The sequence below is a fragment of the Fistularia commersonii genome, chromosome 2 (genome assembly GCF_037954325.1).
Source record: "Fistularia commersonii isolate RoL2024-O1a breed Wild chromosome 2, RoL_Fcom_v1.0, whole genome shotgun sequence".
NCBI lineage: Eukaryota > Metazoa > Chordata > Actinopteri > Syngnathiformes > Fistulariidae > Fistularia > Fistularia commersonii.
This window is the reverse complement of record NC_141285.1, coordinates 8,564,033-8,578,129: the sequence shown is the minus strand read 5'-3', so window position 1 is coordinate 8,578,129 and position 14,097 is coordinate 8,564,033. Positions and strand designations below refer to the sequence as shown.

Here is a 14,097-nt window from a genome sequence, read left to right as displayed (position 1 = left end):
TTCATGAATACAGCGAAAGGAATCCCTGCCCTTGTGCTTTTGTTTTGTTATCATCATTTGGCTACTCTATCATCTCTTAAGTGGGAGGATAAAATGAGCAGAGATGGAAAACCTGCTGGTACACAAAGAAGAGGCCACACAAAGAGAAACCACCGATGAGACAAAGCTTACTTGATTTAAGCAGAAGGTATGATTTTCGTTGCCATTATCACTCCTCTGGGTTTTGGGAATCCTTGCTTTTGTACAAAATTCAAACTTCGCAGCCAAAAAGAGGGCCTCTTTTGGGTAAGACCCCCTGCTGATGTCACCTTATAGGAAGTGCTTTGAAGGGGATGAGGGCAGAGGGAGATCCAGGCATTACAAAGCAGAGTTGTATGCCAGTATCATCACAAGGACATGATGCTATCCCTGTGATGGTTAGACTTCACAATACAGCTCATGTTGTCTATAATGTCACCATGACCTGGGTCTTGCCAAGATGCACTGCATGACATGGATGGTGGATTGGATAAACAAGTGACTCACTCTGTATCTGGCGAAAACATGTATGACTAAGCTTTGTCTTGAACACTGGATCCATCATTCATCACTAAATTGCATTTTTTTTCCTAACACGTATGTGCACATGTGTGCTTGCACAGGCGTGTGTGTGAAATTATACAACTCCGGCCTTTTGCTGCGTTTGCTAGCTTGAGAAGTTATATGAGACTGCCATCTAGCGTTCAAAGTTTAAAGGCTGTCCTTCATTTGTGAATCAAATAATTCACAAGCCACAGTTATTTCAACAGCATACAATCCACAATTAAGATCATTTGAAACTGAAATGAATCACTTTTCATTTGATCAAACTGTGACTATCCATATTGTACGATGAGATACAGTATGATATGATAATGATATTATTGTGTTTACAATAGAATGGAGTTAATAATTCCTCCTATAGATCAGTGCACTAAATGCAGGAGTTATGAAATTCTTTGAGTGTTAATTTCAAACAAAAAGCTTTGTTACTCCCACTATCTAATTTTTGTCTTTCCAGGCAGGCATGGGCATATTCATTGCTCACTGTCTCTGCGTCTGCATGTTTGGGTCCAGGTTAGGAGACGGGGTTCTGACTGTTGTATGTGCCAATGCATCTAACAGCAGTTGAGACTACCCACCCTTTTTGGGGTGTCTAGAGGGGCTGCTAGAGCACTCCTGTTGGGGACTCCCTAATCTTACTTCAATGCTCACATGAGCATTAACAGCAAGACCAGGAAAGGTGTTCTGTTACTGGACTTCTGTGCTCGTCATGGACTGTCCATAACAAACACCATGTTCAACCATAAAGGTGCACCTGGCACCTGCGCACCTTAGGCTGCAGTTCAGTGATCAAATTTGCGGTTGAATCATCAGACTAGAGGCCACATGTTCTGGACACTCAGGTGAGGAGATAGGCGGAGCGGTCAACTGATCACCACCTGGTGGTGTGCTGGCTCCAATGATGTGAGAGGACGCCGGTCAGACCTAGCAGACTCAAACACATTGTGAGGGTCTGTTAGTAACATCTGGCAGAGTCCCCTGTCAGAGTTTTAACTCCCACCTCATGTCAACCACGTCCTGGGAAAAAGGGGGCCATTGAGTCCCAGTGGGCCATGTTCTATGCCTCCATTGTCGACGCAGCAGACCGGAGATGTGGCCGTAAGGTGGTCGGTGCCTGTTAAGGTGGTAACCCCCGAACCCATTGGTGGACCCCACCTGCCAGGTGCCGACAGGCCAAGTGGCAACCGGCTGTGGTGGTTGCCCGGGCAAAAACTCGGGTGTGGGAGGAGTTCAGTGAGGCCACGGAGAACGGCTTTTGAAAGATGCCAAGGAGATCCTGGTCTACCATCCAGCGGCTTGGGAGGGGGAAACAGTATGATGTCAATACTGTACTGACCTTGACCCAGGACATTGTGGATCTGTGGAAGGAATACTTCCAAGGGCTCCTCAATCCCGACGACAGGTCTTCCAACAAGGAGGCAGAGTCGGGGTTCTCTGGACTGGACTCTCCTATTTCTTGGTTTGAAGTTGCAGAGGTAGTCAGAAAGCCCCTTGGAGGCAGGGCCTCAGGGGTGGCTGAGATCCACCCCGGGTTCCTTAAGACTCTGGATGTTGTGGTGTTGTCCTGGCTGAGACACCTCTGCAGCATTGCATGGAAGGCGGGAGCTGTGCAACTGGATTGGCACACTGGGGTGGTGATCCTCTTTAAAAAGGGGGATCAGAGACCGTGCTTCAAATGCAGGTGATCACACTCCTTAGCCTCCCTGGCAAAGTCTATCCAGGGGTGCTGGAGAGGATGGTCTGACGGGTCGTTGAACCTCTGATCCAGGAGGAGCAAATGTGGTTTTCGTCCTGGCCATGGAACTGTGGACCAGCTCTGTACCTTTGACAGGGTCCTTGAGTGTGCATCGGAGTTTGCCCAACCAGTCTATATGTGTTAGGTGGACCTGGAGACGTCATTCGACTGTGTCCCACAGGGAATCCTGTGGTTGGTGCTCCGGGAGTATGACATGCCGAAACCTGTTTGGTCCTTGTATGATCAGTGCCAGAGCATGGTCCACATTGCCAATTGTACAGTAAGTCATAGTCTTTTATGGTGAAGCCTGGAGATCACCAGGGCTGTCCTTTGTCACCAATTCTGTTCATAAGTTTTATGGACAGAATTTCTAGTCACAGCCAGGGTGTTGAGGGGATCCATTTTGGTGGCCTCATGATGGGATCTGCTTTTTGAAGATGATGTGGTTCTGTTGGCTTGATCAGACAATGATCTCAAGCTCTTGCTGGAGTGTTTCGCAGACAAATGTGAGGCTGTTGAGATTAGGAGCGGCACCTCCAAATCCAAGACCAAGGATCTCAGAAAGAAACTGCTGGAGTGCCCACTCAGGATTGGAGAAGAGGTCCTGCAACAAGTGGAGAAGTTGAGGTATCTCTGGGTCTTTTTTACGAGTGAGGAAAGAATGGAACAGGAGATCGACAGGCGGATCAGTGTAGCATCAGCAGCTATGAAGACTCTGCACCACAATATCCTGTTGAAGAAACAGCTGAGCCAAAAGGCGAAGCTCTCAATTTACCAGTAGATCTATGTTCCTACCCTCACCTATGGTTACGAGCTGTGGGTTGTGACCAAAAGCACAAGATCACAGATCCAGACAACTGAAGTGAACTCTCTCCACAAGATGTCCAGGCTCTCTCTTAGAGATAGGTTGTGGAGATCGACCATCCAGAAGGGGCTCAGAGTAGAGTTGCGGCTCCTCCATGTGGAGATGAGTCAGATGAGGGGGCTCCGACATCTGGTTAGGATGCCTCCTGGATGCCTCCCCGGTGAGGTGTTCAGAGCATGTCCAACTAGGAGGAAGCCCCGGGGAAGACTCAGGACATGCTGGAGTGATCGTATCTCGAGGCTAGCCTGGGAACACCTCAGGAACCCCCAGAAGAGCTGGACCAAGTAGCCGGGAAGAGGGAAGTCTGGGCCTCAAAGCTTTTGCTGCTGCAGCCCCATTACCTTATCCTGGAGAAGCGGGCGACAATGGATGAATGAATGGATTGTATATCTAATTTAAGTGTCTCTGAATTCAAGTAGTGTAAGGAAAGTCATATTTCTGACAAATTTTGATTTACTTTTTTCAGGTAGCTCTTTCTTATTTTAAGACAACCTCTTCCGAAGTTGGGCAGCACAGTGGCACAGTGGCTAGTTCCACAGCAAGATGGTTCCTGGTTTGATTCTGAGAGGGGAGCATTCTGAGTAGAATATGCACGTCTCTCTGGGTTTCCTCCGGGTTCTCTGATTTCCTCTCACAGTAAAAAACATGCAGTAGGATCATTGGAGACCCTGAATTGGCAACAGGTGTGGATGAGAGAGTGAATGGTTGTATGTCCCTAAATGAGGCCCTGTGATCGCCTGGCGTTCAGACGGGGTCTAACCCTGAGGAGGCTCTGTGTGGGTGTGTGTGTGTGTGTGTGTGTGTGTGTGTGTGTGTGCGCGCGCCATGGTAATCTAGTATTTTCTTTGAAGCCTAGCTTTAGGATAGCTGGAGATATCAGAATGAAAGAATTACCCCACCTGTGTGGCAGTGAAAAAAACGCAGCAACGTAAGTGAATAGTATTGCCTCACACTGCCTTCACCAGTGATGCGGGCTCAATCGCTCCCTTACTGATGCTTTATCAGATTATTGAAAACAGACAACTATTTCATTTGACTGAGATTAATGAGCAACTCAGGTTAAAAGACAGGAGCACAAATACTTGCCCTGTGAGTCACATGGTAGAGGTACTGTCGCATGGTGGACGTTGGACAAATACCTACCGTGTGAGTCACATGGTAGAGGTACTGTCGCATGGTTGGACAGTGGTGTTCTGAAGTACGTTTTGGCACCTTGGTGATCATCCATCCGTCCCTCCACTGTCTGCCGCACTCAGGATCACAGGGAATGCTTTAGCCTCATAAACACAAACTGAGTCGATATGATAGCAGCAGGCACAAAAGACCATGGACAACAGTGGTGAATGAAGCCTGGAGAGCTGCTGGGCAAGAAAGGATCTGCAGCCAGACAGTGTGGAGGAGTATGTCTCTCAGGCTAATATTCCAGTGGGACTCATAGCAGCTGACCAAGAACCATCTCGGCAAGCAATGTGTTGAGGTTGCCTGTAGGAGCTGAATGCAGCCTTAGCATAACCCACAGTAAATCGTCCACCCAGTTGCCATCCAAGAGTGCACTAAGCAATGCTGCCATGCGGGTCTGGCGAAATTGTTCGCACAAGCCGTTAGCCTGAGGGTGGTACGCCATCATACAGCGTAACTTCACCCCCAGTGACCCCACCAGTGCCGACCAGAGCGCCGAAATAAAGTGTAGTCATCTGTCCTAAGCGATGTCCGACAGGGTGCCAAAACGGGTGACCCAGGAAAAAAAGAAATGCCCGTTACACGTCCAGGGTTGTCATGGAGGACAGCGGGACAGCTTCCGGCCAGCTGGGGGTTCCATCAGCCATGTTAAGCAGGTGTGTAAAACCCTGCGAAGGAGGTAGAGGGCCCACCAAGTCGGCATGGACATGGTCAAAGAGCTTGGCCAGAATCGGAAATGGTTTTTAGGGGTACCCCAATGTGCTGGTGAATCTTAGTGCACTGGCATGCCATACATGCAGCCACCCACTCCTTGACATCCCTATGGATGCCAGGCCAGATGAACGTTGAACTCACCAATTTCACTGATGCCCGAACTCCTTTGGTGTGAGAGGCAGTAAACCAACTAAAAAACACCACGACTCCAGGCCACTGGAACCACTACACAGAGACAGCCGGTGGAGACAAAGGAGGGCAAGACTACCTTACTGCACTACCGCATCCTCCAGTTTGAGGCCAGTGCGCATTGATTTAATTGATTTCGAGGGTCACCATCTGGGTCACTGGGGTGGCCGGCGTCCATAGCTGAGATATCCACCCCGAAGTGCACCGGGTTGGACTTCCCACCCACACGCTGAAAATCCATCATGAACTCCAAAATGACAGCAAGGTGGTGCTGCTGGCGAGCGGACCACAGCTCACTTTGGATATGGCGAAAGTCAGTGACTTGTGATTCACATACTGTAAGCGGTGAAGGAGTGGCCTTCCAGTAGGAACCAGAAATGATGCGTCGCTGGCTGCAGGTCCAACAACACCCTATCCAAAATGCTGTGCTTCCGCTCCATATTCCGCAGTTTGCAGCTAAAGAATGCACAGGACTGCCAATCATTCTCCCCACGCAGTTTAGACCCCAGCCCCAACGGCAATGTCAGATGCATTGGCTGTTAACACTATGGACGCTGTGGGTGTGAGATGGGCAAGAAGGGCCACATTAGCCAAGGCGTGCTTGGCCCTGTCAAATACCTGGATCCATTCCGATCCAGTTGCCCACCTTCTTGAGCCACAACACCCTGTAAAGTGGCTGAAGGAGGTGGGAGGAAGCGGTTGCAGAAGTTCACCATGCCCAGGAACTCCTACAATGCCTTAACAGATGCCAGGCAGGGAAATTCCACCAGTGCTTCCACCTTCAAAGGCAATGAGACTGCGCCTTGCGGCAAAATGCAAAGACCCAAGACGGCAATCACCAGCGGTCCAAACTGACACTTAGCCAGGTTGACTATGACGCCGTGTTCATCCATCCGACGAAAAACCTGTGTCGGGTGCTCCAGGTGCTCATCAGCCAAGGGGCTGGCCACCAGTATGTCATCAAGATAGACGAACACAAAAAGCAAGGTCACGCAGTACAGAGTCCATGAGCCTCTGAAAGGTTTGAGCCTTCAAGCCGAAAAAGGCATGAACAAGAACTCACAGCCTTGGGTACATCCTACACGCGCATGGGCACCTGGTGATAACCGCGCACCAGGTCCACCATGAAGAAGATAGTGGTGCCCAAAGGCCATACGGAGAAGTCCTGAATGTGGGGGATGGGGTAGCACTCGTTCATGGTGACATTGTTCAAACAGTGAAAATCATCGCAAGGGCACCATGACCCATCAGCCTTAGGCACCATGTCAAGTGGAGAGGCCCACGGGCTATTGGACCGCTTCACGATCCCCAGACGCTCAGTGGTGGCGAACTCCTCCTTAGCTGTGGTCAGCTTACCTACATCAAGGCGCAGAACATCATGTTGTCCATCAAGTCCATAGTGGTTCCGTCGTTTAAACCAGACAGCGACGGGACTGTGTCCGCCCGCACCACAGCAGACAGACTTTGACGCTGACATATTTACCGGAGGGTTGCACAACAGCAGCAAAACTCGCCTTGTGGACCGCTGGTCCAGAACAGTGACTACCCAGACGTACCTGGTGTTGTCCAAGACAATTCCACACAGTGGAAAAGCGCCTCAACATGCTGGAACCAGTAGGTCGCTCTGCCAGAACTCTGGGAGTGTCAAGGCCGCAGTGAGAACGGTCGGCTGTGGGAGTTGGGGCAACTTGCCTGAAGTGTTGTTGCTCACTTGGTCCGCATCAGACATGTCCAGAACAGGGTCACCAATGCAAAATGGAAAGGAAGGATTGTGGAGACGAAAGCGAGTCTAACTGTAACACCAACACCCAAAACTAACTCGTTTGGACTACTGCAACTTCCTCCTTGCCGGTGCCCCAGCAATGACCATCAGGCCTCTGTGGCTTATTCAGAAAGCGGCAGCCCGCCTGGTGTTCAAACGTCCCAAATTCTCCCACACGACTCCCCTTCTTATGTTCCTTCACTGGCTCCCGGTAGCCGCCCGCATCAATTTCAAGACCCTGGTGCTCGCCTACCGGGCAGTGAATGGGACAGACCCGTCTTATCTCCAGGATATGGTCGAGCCACATGTCGCTGCCCGTCCCCTCGGATCAGACACCTCTCGGCGACTGTCCACCCCATCACTCAGAGCCCCTGGCTGCCGATTGAACCGGTCTCGGCTCTTCTTGGTCTTGGCTCCTCATTGGTGGAATGGACTCCCAAAAAAGGTCAGAACAACAGGGTCACTGCCCATCTTTCGCCGTGAGCTCTCTTCACCAAGCACTACCCCACTAATCGCACTTGGCCCCCCAGAAAAAAAAAAAAAACGATGAAATTAATGTATGTATGTATATGGTTCTGAGATGGCTATTCGACATCTAACTACTAATACTTCTGATCTTCGGCGACTGAATTGCACTTTTTGTTAGTTGCTTTGGATAAAATCGTCTGCCAAAGGACTGTAATGTAATGTAATGTAACTGAACAGTGAGGGGCCACGCCCCATAGTGTCCGCCACAATGTCATATTTCTCTCCTGTAGACAACAAAGAAATGTTTGAGAAGCCCTGAACTGAGACGATTGGATTATTTAAACAAGATACATTCTTCAAAATGAGAAATGTAGTTAAAAGTTCAGAGCTTTAGATAGATAAAAGTGCAGAAATCTTGGCCTAGTCGAACAAACACGTGTATGTTAATTAAAATGATGTGGCAGTGAGAGAATTAATAAGTCTATGTATGCATCAGGTATAGTATTTTACACCCTTCTGTCCGTGATGCTGAAATATTTGAAATTGCCAACGTCAATTATTCTTGCCGCCACAAGGAGGTGCGAGTTATTTACCCTCGCGGTACTCGGAGTATTCCGTTTTACATATCACAAGTAAAACAACAAAGCTCGAGCCAAAACGGAAAAAAACATGTTTACACCGTGGATCCTCATCCAATTTAATCATGGCTAAATTTAGGAATTACATCCACCAAACAAGCTGAAACGCATTATTTGCAGATCATCCGCTGATGCTCTTTTATGCGCTTTCACGAAGTCACTTTCAGCAGTCTTTAAGCATCTCTGGGAGAAAAACAACGCCGATGATAACTAATAGTTAAACAGATCAGTAGAAAAGCATAATAATAGGCTCGTGGTTCCGCCTGGTATTAATACATGCCCAAGCAGGACCAGTGAATGGCAGGATTAGTACCAGATGTTCACAAGGGACCCAGTGATCAGCCAATAGGTGGGCAGAGAGAGCGAGGAGAGACATTTACTCTGTGGGCGGGGCTTATCTGTGCTCCGTTGCCGAAGATCCAATGTAACAGGTAGTTTAAAACCCAGCCGGGTCCGCAAGCAGCAACGGCACAACGGTTGAGCATCGGCAGGGACACTTTCACCGTGTATCGTTTTCCCGGATGTGCCCGGACGCCGCTCTCCAGCATGCTGAACAGGAAGGGTTCGTGCTCGGGGATGGTGGGCGCCGCGGACCGCGGTAGAGTCGGGGAGAGGCTGCAAGCGGCTCTGGCCGGGCTTCAGGAGCTTCATCTGCTGCGGGACAGACAGGGCGACATGGTAAGCCGGGCTCTTAGGGTGGACCAAGAGGAGCCGGTAACTTCCCTGCCAGCTGCTCCGGAACGTCCACGGATGATGGGAGCCGAGGAGCAGAGATTGGAGGCGACACTTTCGGCCCTGAAGCAACAGCTGGTAGGAAGTTGTTTAAATGTAGCCATAAAATTAAATGGTTCAAATACCTCCTTTTGGAGATTTGGGTCCACTATGTTTTTGAATGCCTATTCATTACCACAACTCCCCTGATCATTATTTAACATAGTTGCCCAGATTCCTCTACCCATAATTTACAGTTGGAGAATGAAAATTATTTTGATCGAATGATGCCCTCAGCTGATCCTCAGTCTTCGGTTATTACCAGACACACTTCCATGCTCTCAGCTGGGGGCAGGAAGTGGGATGGGTGTAATAAATCAAGGTTCATTGCAGTGCCTGGAGACTTAGTTAAGTACATGTGCTGTGCGCACACCGTGCGTGTGTACAATGGGGGTGGCGTGGGGGGTTGTTCAATCATTAACTATCGATGCGAGAAAATATTTTTTTAAGGAAGAAGAGATTGTTTAATTTCCAAAATTGAACATTTTAATTTATTTTATATGGTGAGGCCTCTACTCTGGTTTTGCATGGCAAGCTTCTTTCAACATGTGCACTGCTGTTTAGTTTGTAGGAAGAGATGGAATTATCATGCTTCATTTTCTGAAGTACAGTTTTGCTAATGTATTAAATAGTGTATTGCACAAAAATAAGATGAATCATATTGACCAAAAGCACAGCTACTTGTTGCCTACCAAATTCTTTTTAATTAATAAAAACACTTTTATAGGTCAACACGATTTTGCTGTTGTTTTAACAAAACTTGGTTGATCTAACCCGATGTTCTAAATAACAGGAAATGTGAAATGAGTTCAGCATTTGAAGATAAATCTCTCATGCCGAGAACAACTGTAACAGTAATGACCACCCCTGCAAAGCTAACAGTCCATCATCCCAACCCCCAAGCCTTCCTCCCCCTGGCAGTTTACACAATGGCCAAGCCCATGCCATGGGGGAGAATGAGTTACCCACTATATCTTTATCCATGCTCCCCCATGTCCTGCTGGGGTTAATCATCAGCCTCAGCTGAGCCCATTTGATTTTTCTGTACATTTAAGCATGCCTTATTGTAGAATGAATTGCAAATCTGCATCTATGTACACTGCTCAAAAAAATAAAGGGAACACTTAAAAAACACATCCTAGATCTAAATGAATGAAATATTCTTATGAAATACTTTGCTCTTTACACAGTTGAATGTGCTTACAACAAAATCACACAAAAATGATCAATGGAAATCAATTGTATCAACCCATGGAGGTCTGGATAAGAATCACACTCAAAATTAAAGTGTAAAAACAAACTCCAGGCTGATCCAACTTTGATGTAATGTCCTTAAAACAAGTCAAAATGAATCTGTGTTGCTTCCTTAGTGGACACTATGATTTCACAGAAGTGTGATTGCCTTGGAGTTACATTGTGTTGTTCAAGTGTTCCCTTTATTTCTTTGAGCAGTATATTTTGGGAGCCATAAAATAGTGTGAGCAAGTATAAATCTCTATAGTATGATTTCAGATGAGTTTGTTTTTATACATATTTAGGAGTGGTTGTACATTGCCTGTCTTCTAGTCTCACCTTCGGAAACAGGATGTCGGATTGAAGACTCATTTGCAGCAGCTGGACCAACAGATAAGTGAGCTAAAGCTGGATGTGAGCAAGGCCTCAACAGAACAACTGGAGAGTGACAGCAGGCCAAGTTCAGGTCAGTAGACACACACTAATTCAATTTCTTGGAATAAACTACCTACCCAATCCAACATCAGAGACTCATGATTAATCATTCATGTTCTCTCCAGGTTTCTATGACCTCAGCGATGGTGGTTCTTGCTCTTTGTCTAACTCCTGCACCTCTGTGTACAGCGAGTGTTTGTCCTCCTCCCAGACAAGCCTTCTTACTCCCATGTGCCCTGCTAATACTCAAACCAGCCCCCTGTCAAAAGTTGTATGCCGCCGGCGTTCAACTGATGAAAGCACTACCCACTCCAACCCTCCGCGGGCCACTGGCCTCCATCTAGGCAGTAGCAGGATCCGAGCAAGCACTACTGTCACTGAACAGGGTCAACCAAGACCCGTGTCAACAGGTAACCATATTTCTTTAACATTTCTTATGATCGGCAAATTCTGCAATTGAAAAGCCTGTAATTATTAATTCTGTTACTTACATGCAATTGTTGTGATTCCCATGATTTATCATTTTTTCCTATGCGTGTGTTTTAGGTGATCTTGAAAGGATGATGACCCAAGGATTGATCTGCTATAAATCAGTACATGCTAAGATACCCACAGTTTCCCCACACTTCACGGCCACCACAGCAGACCCCAAGTTCAAGAGTAATTTGGTGTCCCGAACTGAAGTTTACCAATACCCCAGCCCCCTGCATGCTGTGGCTCTCCAAAGCCCAATCTTTTCAAATGAGTCTGAAACCGCAACACCTGGACTTTTAGAAGAGGGCGAACCTCAAGTCTTTCATGACACTGTCCAGGGTTATGATACAAAGACATTGGATTACATTGATAAGCTTGCGCAGCATGGCTTAAGAAAAATCCAGAACGATACAGACACGGAGAACCTGCAGCCACTGAATCATTATAATAGGAGGGCATCTGAGGTCACAACTACTTTTCAAGAAGTTTCTGAGAACGAGGTTTCTCTTTTGCAGTTCCTTCCAGCCCAAACCAAGAATATCATACCAGTAGATAACCAGAAGAGACACTTCATGGCACACTCCTCTCAGGAAACAGCTGATAATAACACAAATCAGTCACTGACAGTTTCCGGGGTTTCATACAGTTGCTCCCATACTGCTGTCACAAGAGAGTATGATCCTAATGAGGTTACCAGCTTTTCATTGAGGAAAAATAAAAAAAACCAGGGAGCCTGCGGTGGTGACAGGAGAGATGATTCAATGAAGAGATGCGGGGATATTTCAGAAATTACACTCCAAGAAAGGAAGGACCACAGAGAACGGTCGATGATGAACTGCGCCAGCGCAGAGGACAGTCAAGGATTTGGGGTCAAGCCTGGTCACGCATGCTCCCCAGAGTTTGTCCATGCTAGATTTGTGCCTGCCGGCTCTCAGAGGGTAAAGGTGAGACAGGGAGACCGGAAAACCAAAGCTGTAAAACTTAGACGGAAGAACAGTGAGAAGGCTCGAGTTTCTAAGCAGCAACATGGCTACTCATCTGAGGAAAAAGCCAAAGAATTAAGCGTATCCAAAGGAGAGCTGAAAAGATCAGCAAAAGGCAAAGTGATCCAAAAACAAACCACCTATCATGTTGAAGAGCGTAAACATGGCTCAAGCTCTGATTCAAGCCATTGTGGCCAAGTACTGGTCTACAGCCAAAAGATACATCCGAAGCCACATCCATTCCCAATTCATACTACCAAGTCCAGTAAAAGTCGCAGACTGCAGTATGCCGAGTATGGTCATCCTGTTGAGCAGAGGAAGAAGAGGCAATGTTCTGCTAAGTTACCATCTGATGTTGAAATGGTCCAGGCTTCATGCACACAGCGCCAGAGGCCAAAAGAGCCAAGTTCACATGTATCAGGGAGCATGAAGATGGTCAGTATGCACCCCCGGCCAGGTCAGTGGATTGGATCTACTCGTCCCTTCAAGTCATCCATGTCCTGTAATTCTTTTCACAACACTCTTAATGCCAGATATCCTCCAGTACCTTTTCACATTTCCAGCTTCTACCCACCCAGATGTGAGTCTGAATATTCAGCCGAATGCGCCTCGCTCTTTCACTCCACTATCGTTGAAAGCAGTGAGGGAGAGATGAGTGATAACACCACCAACAGGTTTGGAGATAGCGAGTCCAGCCAGAGTTTTCATTCTTTCTCGGGCTCTGACAGCAGCCTCTCTCTTGATGAGGGTGACCAGCCTGATAGCCATGAGGAGGAAAGCGGTCTTGTTTGGGCTGAAGCCACATTTCGTCCCACTGCTGCTCGACAGACACTCCAGGAGCTCCCACGCTCTGAGCCCTCAGCCTGCCGCATCAAAGCCTCTCGAGCCCTCAAGAAGAAAATTCGTCGGTTCCAGCCAGCATCCCTCAAGGTCATGACCCTCGTATAGCATTGTTAGCCCAAGTATATTGGTAATTTAGGTGCAAAAAATTGTTCTTTGAAATACAACTGCACCGTCATTACTGTCAAACAGCAATTTCACTGGGCTGCATTTGTGCACTGTTTATTTTGTGAATAAAAAATTGTTAAATTCAAACCAAGATGAATTGTGTAAAAATATGTATAACACAATATTAATATGTAAAGTAATCTATAAATACTATTTTATTGGCATTTGTGTCTCATTGCATATGGTTGTTGTAAGAATCCTGTGAGCAAAAATTCTGTCAACTTGTACAACAAGAAATAAAATCAAAAATGTTATCTCTATTTTTTTTTCATTTCATAGTGTGTTTTTGGTTGATTTCCTCATTAATTCTTCACTTTGTGTGTAACTACCCATGCCTTGGTTATTAAAATAAATTGTGAACTATGTATGTTGAGACAGCCTGTTCAGGTATTTATTTTTTGTTTGTGTTTAATCTATCTCTTATTTCAACAGCAAACAACTAATACATTTGTGACGGGTAGTTGCAGCTCAGTTGACAGAGCGGGCGTATTTCCCATCAGAAGGTTATTTGTTTGATTCCCGACTCCTCTCGCCTGCCTGCCCAAGAGTCACTCGACAGCACACTGATCTCCAGTAGCTTCTAATGGTTTGGTTAGCGCCTTGCGTCACAGATGTTTGGGTGATGACGCGCTAGTCTGACAAATGGTAACCATTTACCATCAACATACAAGAAGCGGTATCAGTTGCATTTGACAAGGAGCCAACCTTTATCCAGGTTACTATGACACTTATATTTGAAATTACAAGATTTTCTAAATCCTGACTGAGAATGACCAATTAAGTACTGACAATTGCATTCAGCTCTGTATTTGGTTTCCTGATTCTGACCAGCTGTTGATTTGATAAGTTGCAATTCCATGTGGATCAATTCACTGAAGCTGTGGTCTTTAATTAGCACTTGTAATGTACTCACTCAGACATTTAAATTTCAGCAAATATGCTGCACAAAACAATCACAGCTACACAAACAAGAACTGAGACACTGGTTAAAGTTCAAGTTTCAGTACACAGTTGGTAACATATGACTGAAAAAGTGTGCAAGATTTAGGAGGAATGACAGA

General features: G+C 46.8%; 1 protein-coding gene across 1 annotated transcript; it reads left to right on the top strand.

The window, feature by feature from the left end:
• The first annotated feature begins 8,555 nt into the window (after window positions 1–8,555).
• On the top strand, window positions 8,556–13,399 carry dact2 (dishevelled-binding antagonist of beta-catenin 2). The gene is made up of 4 exons (XM_086161316.1): window positions 8,556–8,942; window positions 10,470–10,602; window positions 10,697–10,981; window positions 11,118–13,399. The coding sequence occupies exons 1-4, from the start codon at window positions 8,679–8,681 to the stop codon at window positions 12,974–12,976; spliced, it is 2,541 nt and encodes an 846-aa protein (XP_086017442.1). The 5' UTR covers window positions 8,556–8,678; the 3' UTR covers window positions 12,977–13,399.
• The last annotated feature ends 698 nt before the right edge of the window (window positions 13,400–14,097 follow it).

Excerpts from the sequence above, each read along its gene's own strand:
- dact2 (XM_086161316.1), top strand. The coding sequence starts at position 8,679 with ATGCTGAACAGGAAGGGTTCGTGCTCGGGGATGGTGGGCGCCGCGGAC. Across the intron at positions 10,603-10,696 it reads TGACAGCAGGCCAAGTTCAG|GTTTCTATGACCTCAGCGAT; the intron begins GTCAGTAGACAC and ends TGTTCTCTCCAG. Across the intron at positions 10,982-11,117 it reads ACCAAGACCCGTGTCAACAG|GTGATCTTGAAAGGATGATG; the intron begins GTAACCATATTT and ends CGTGTGTTTTAG.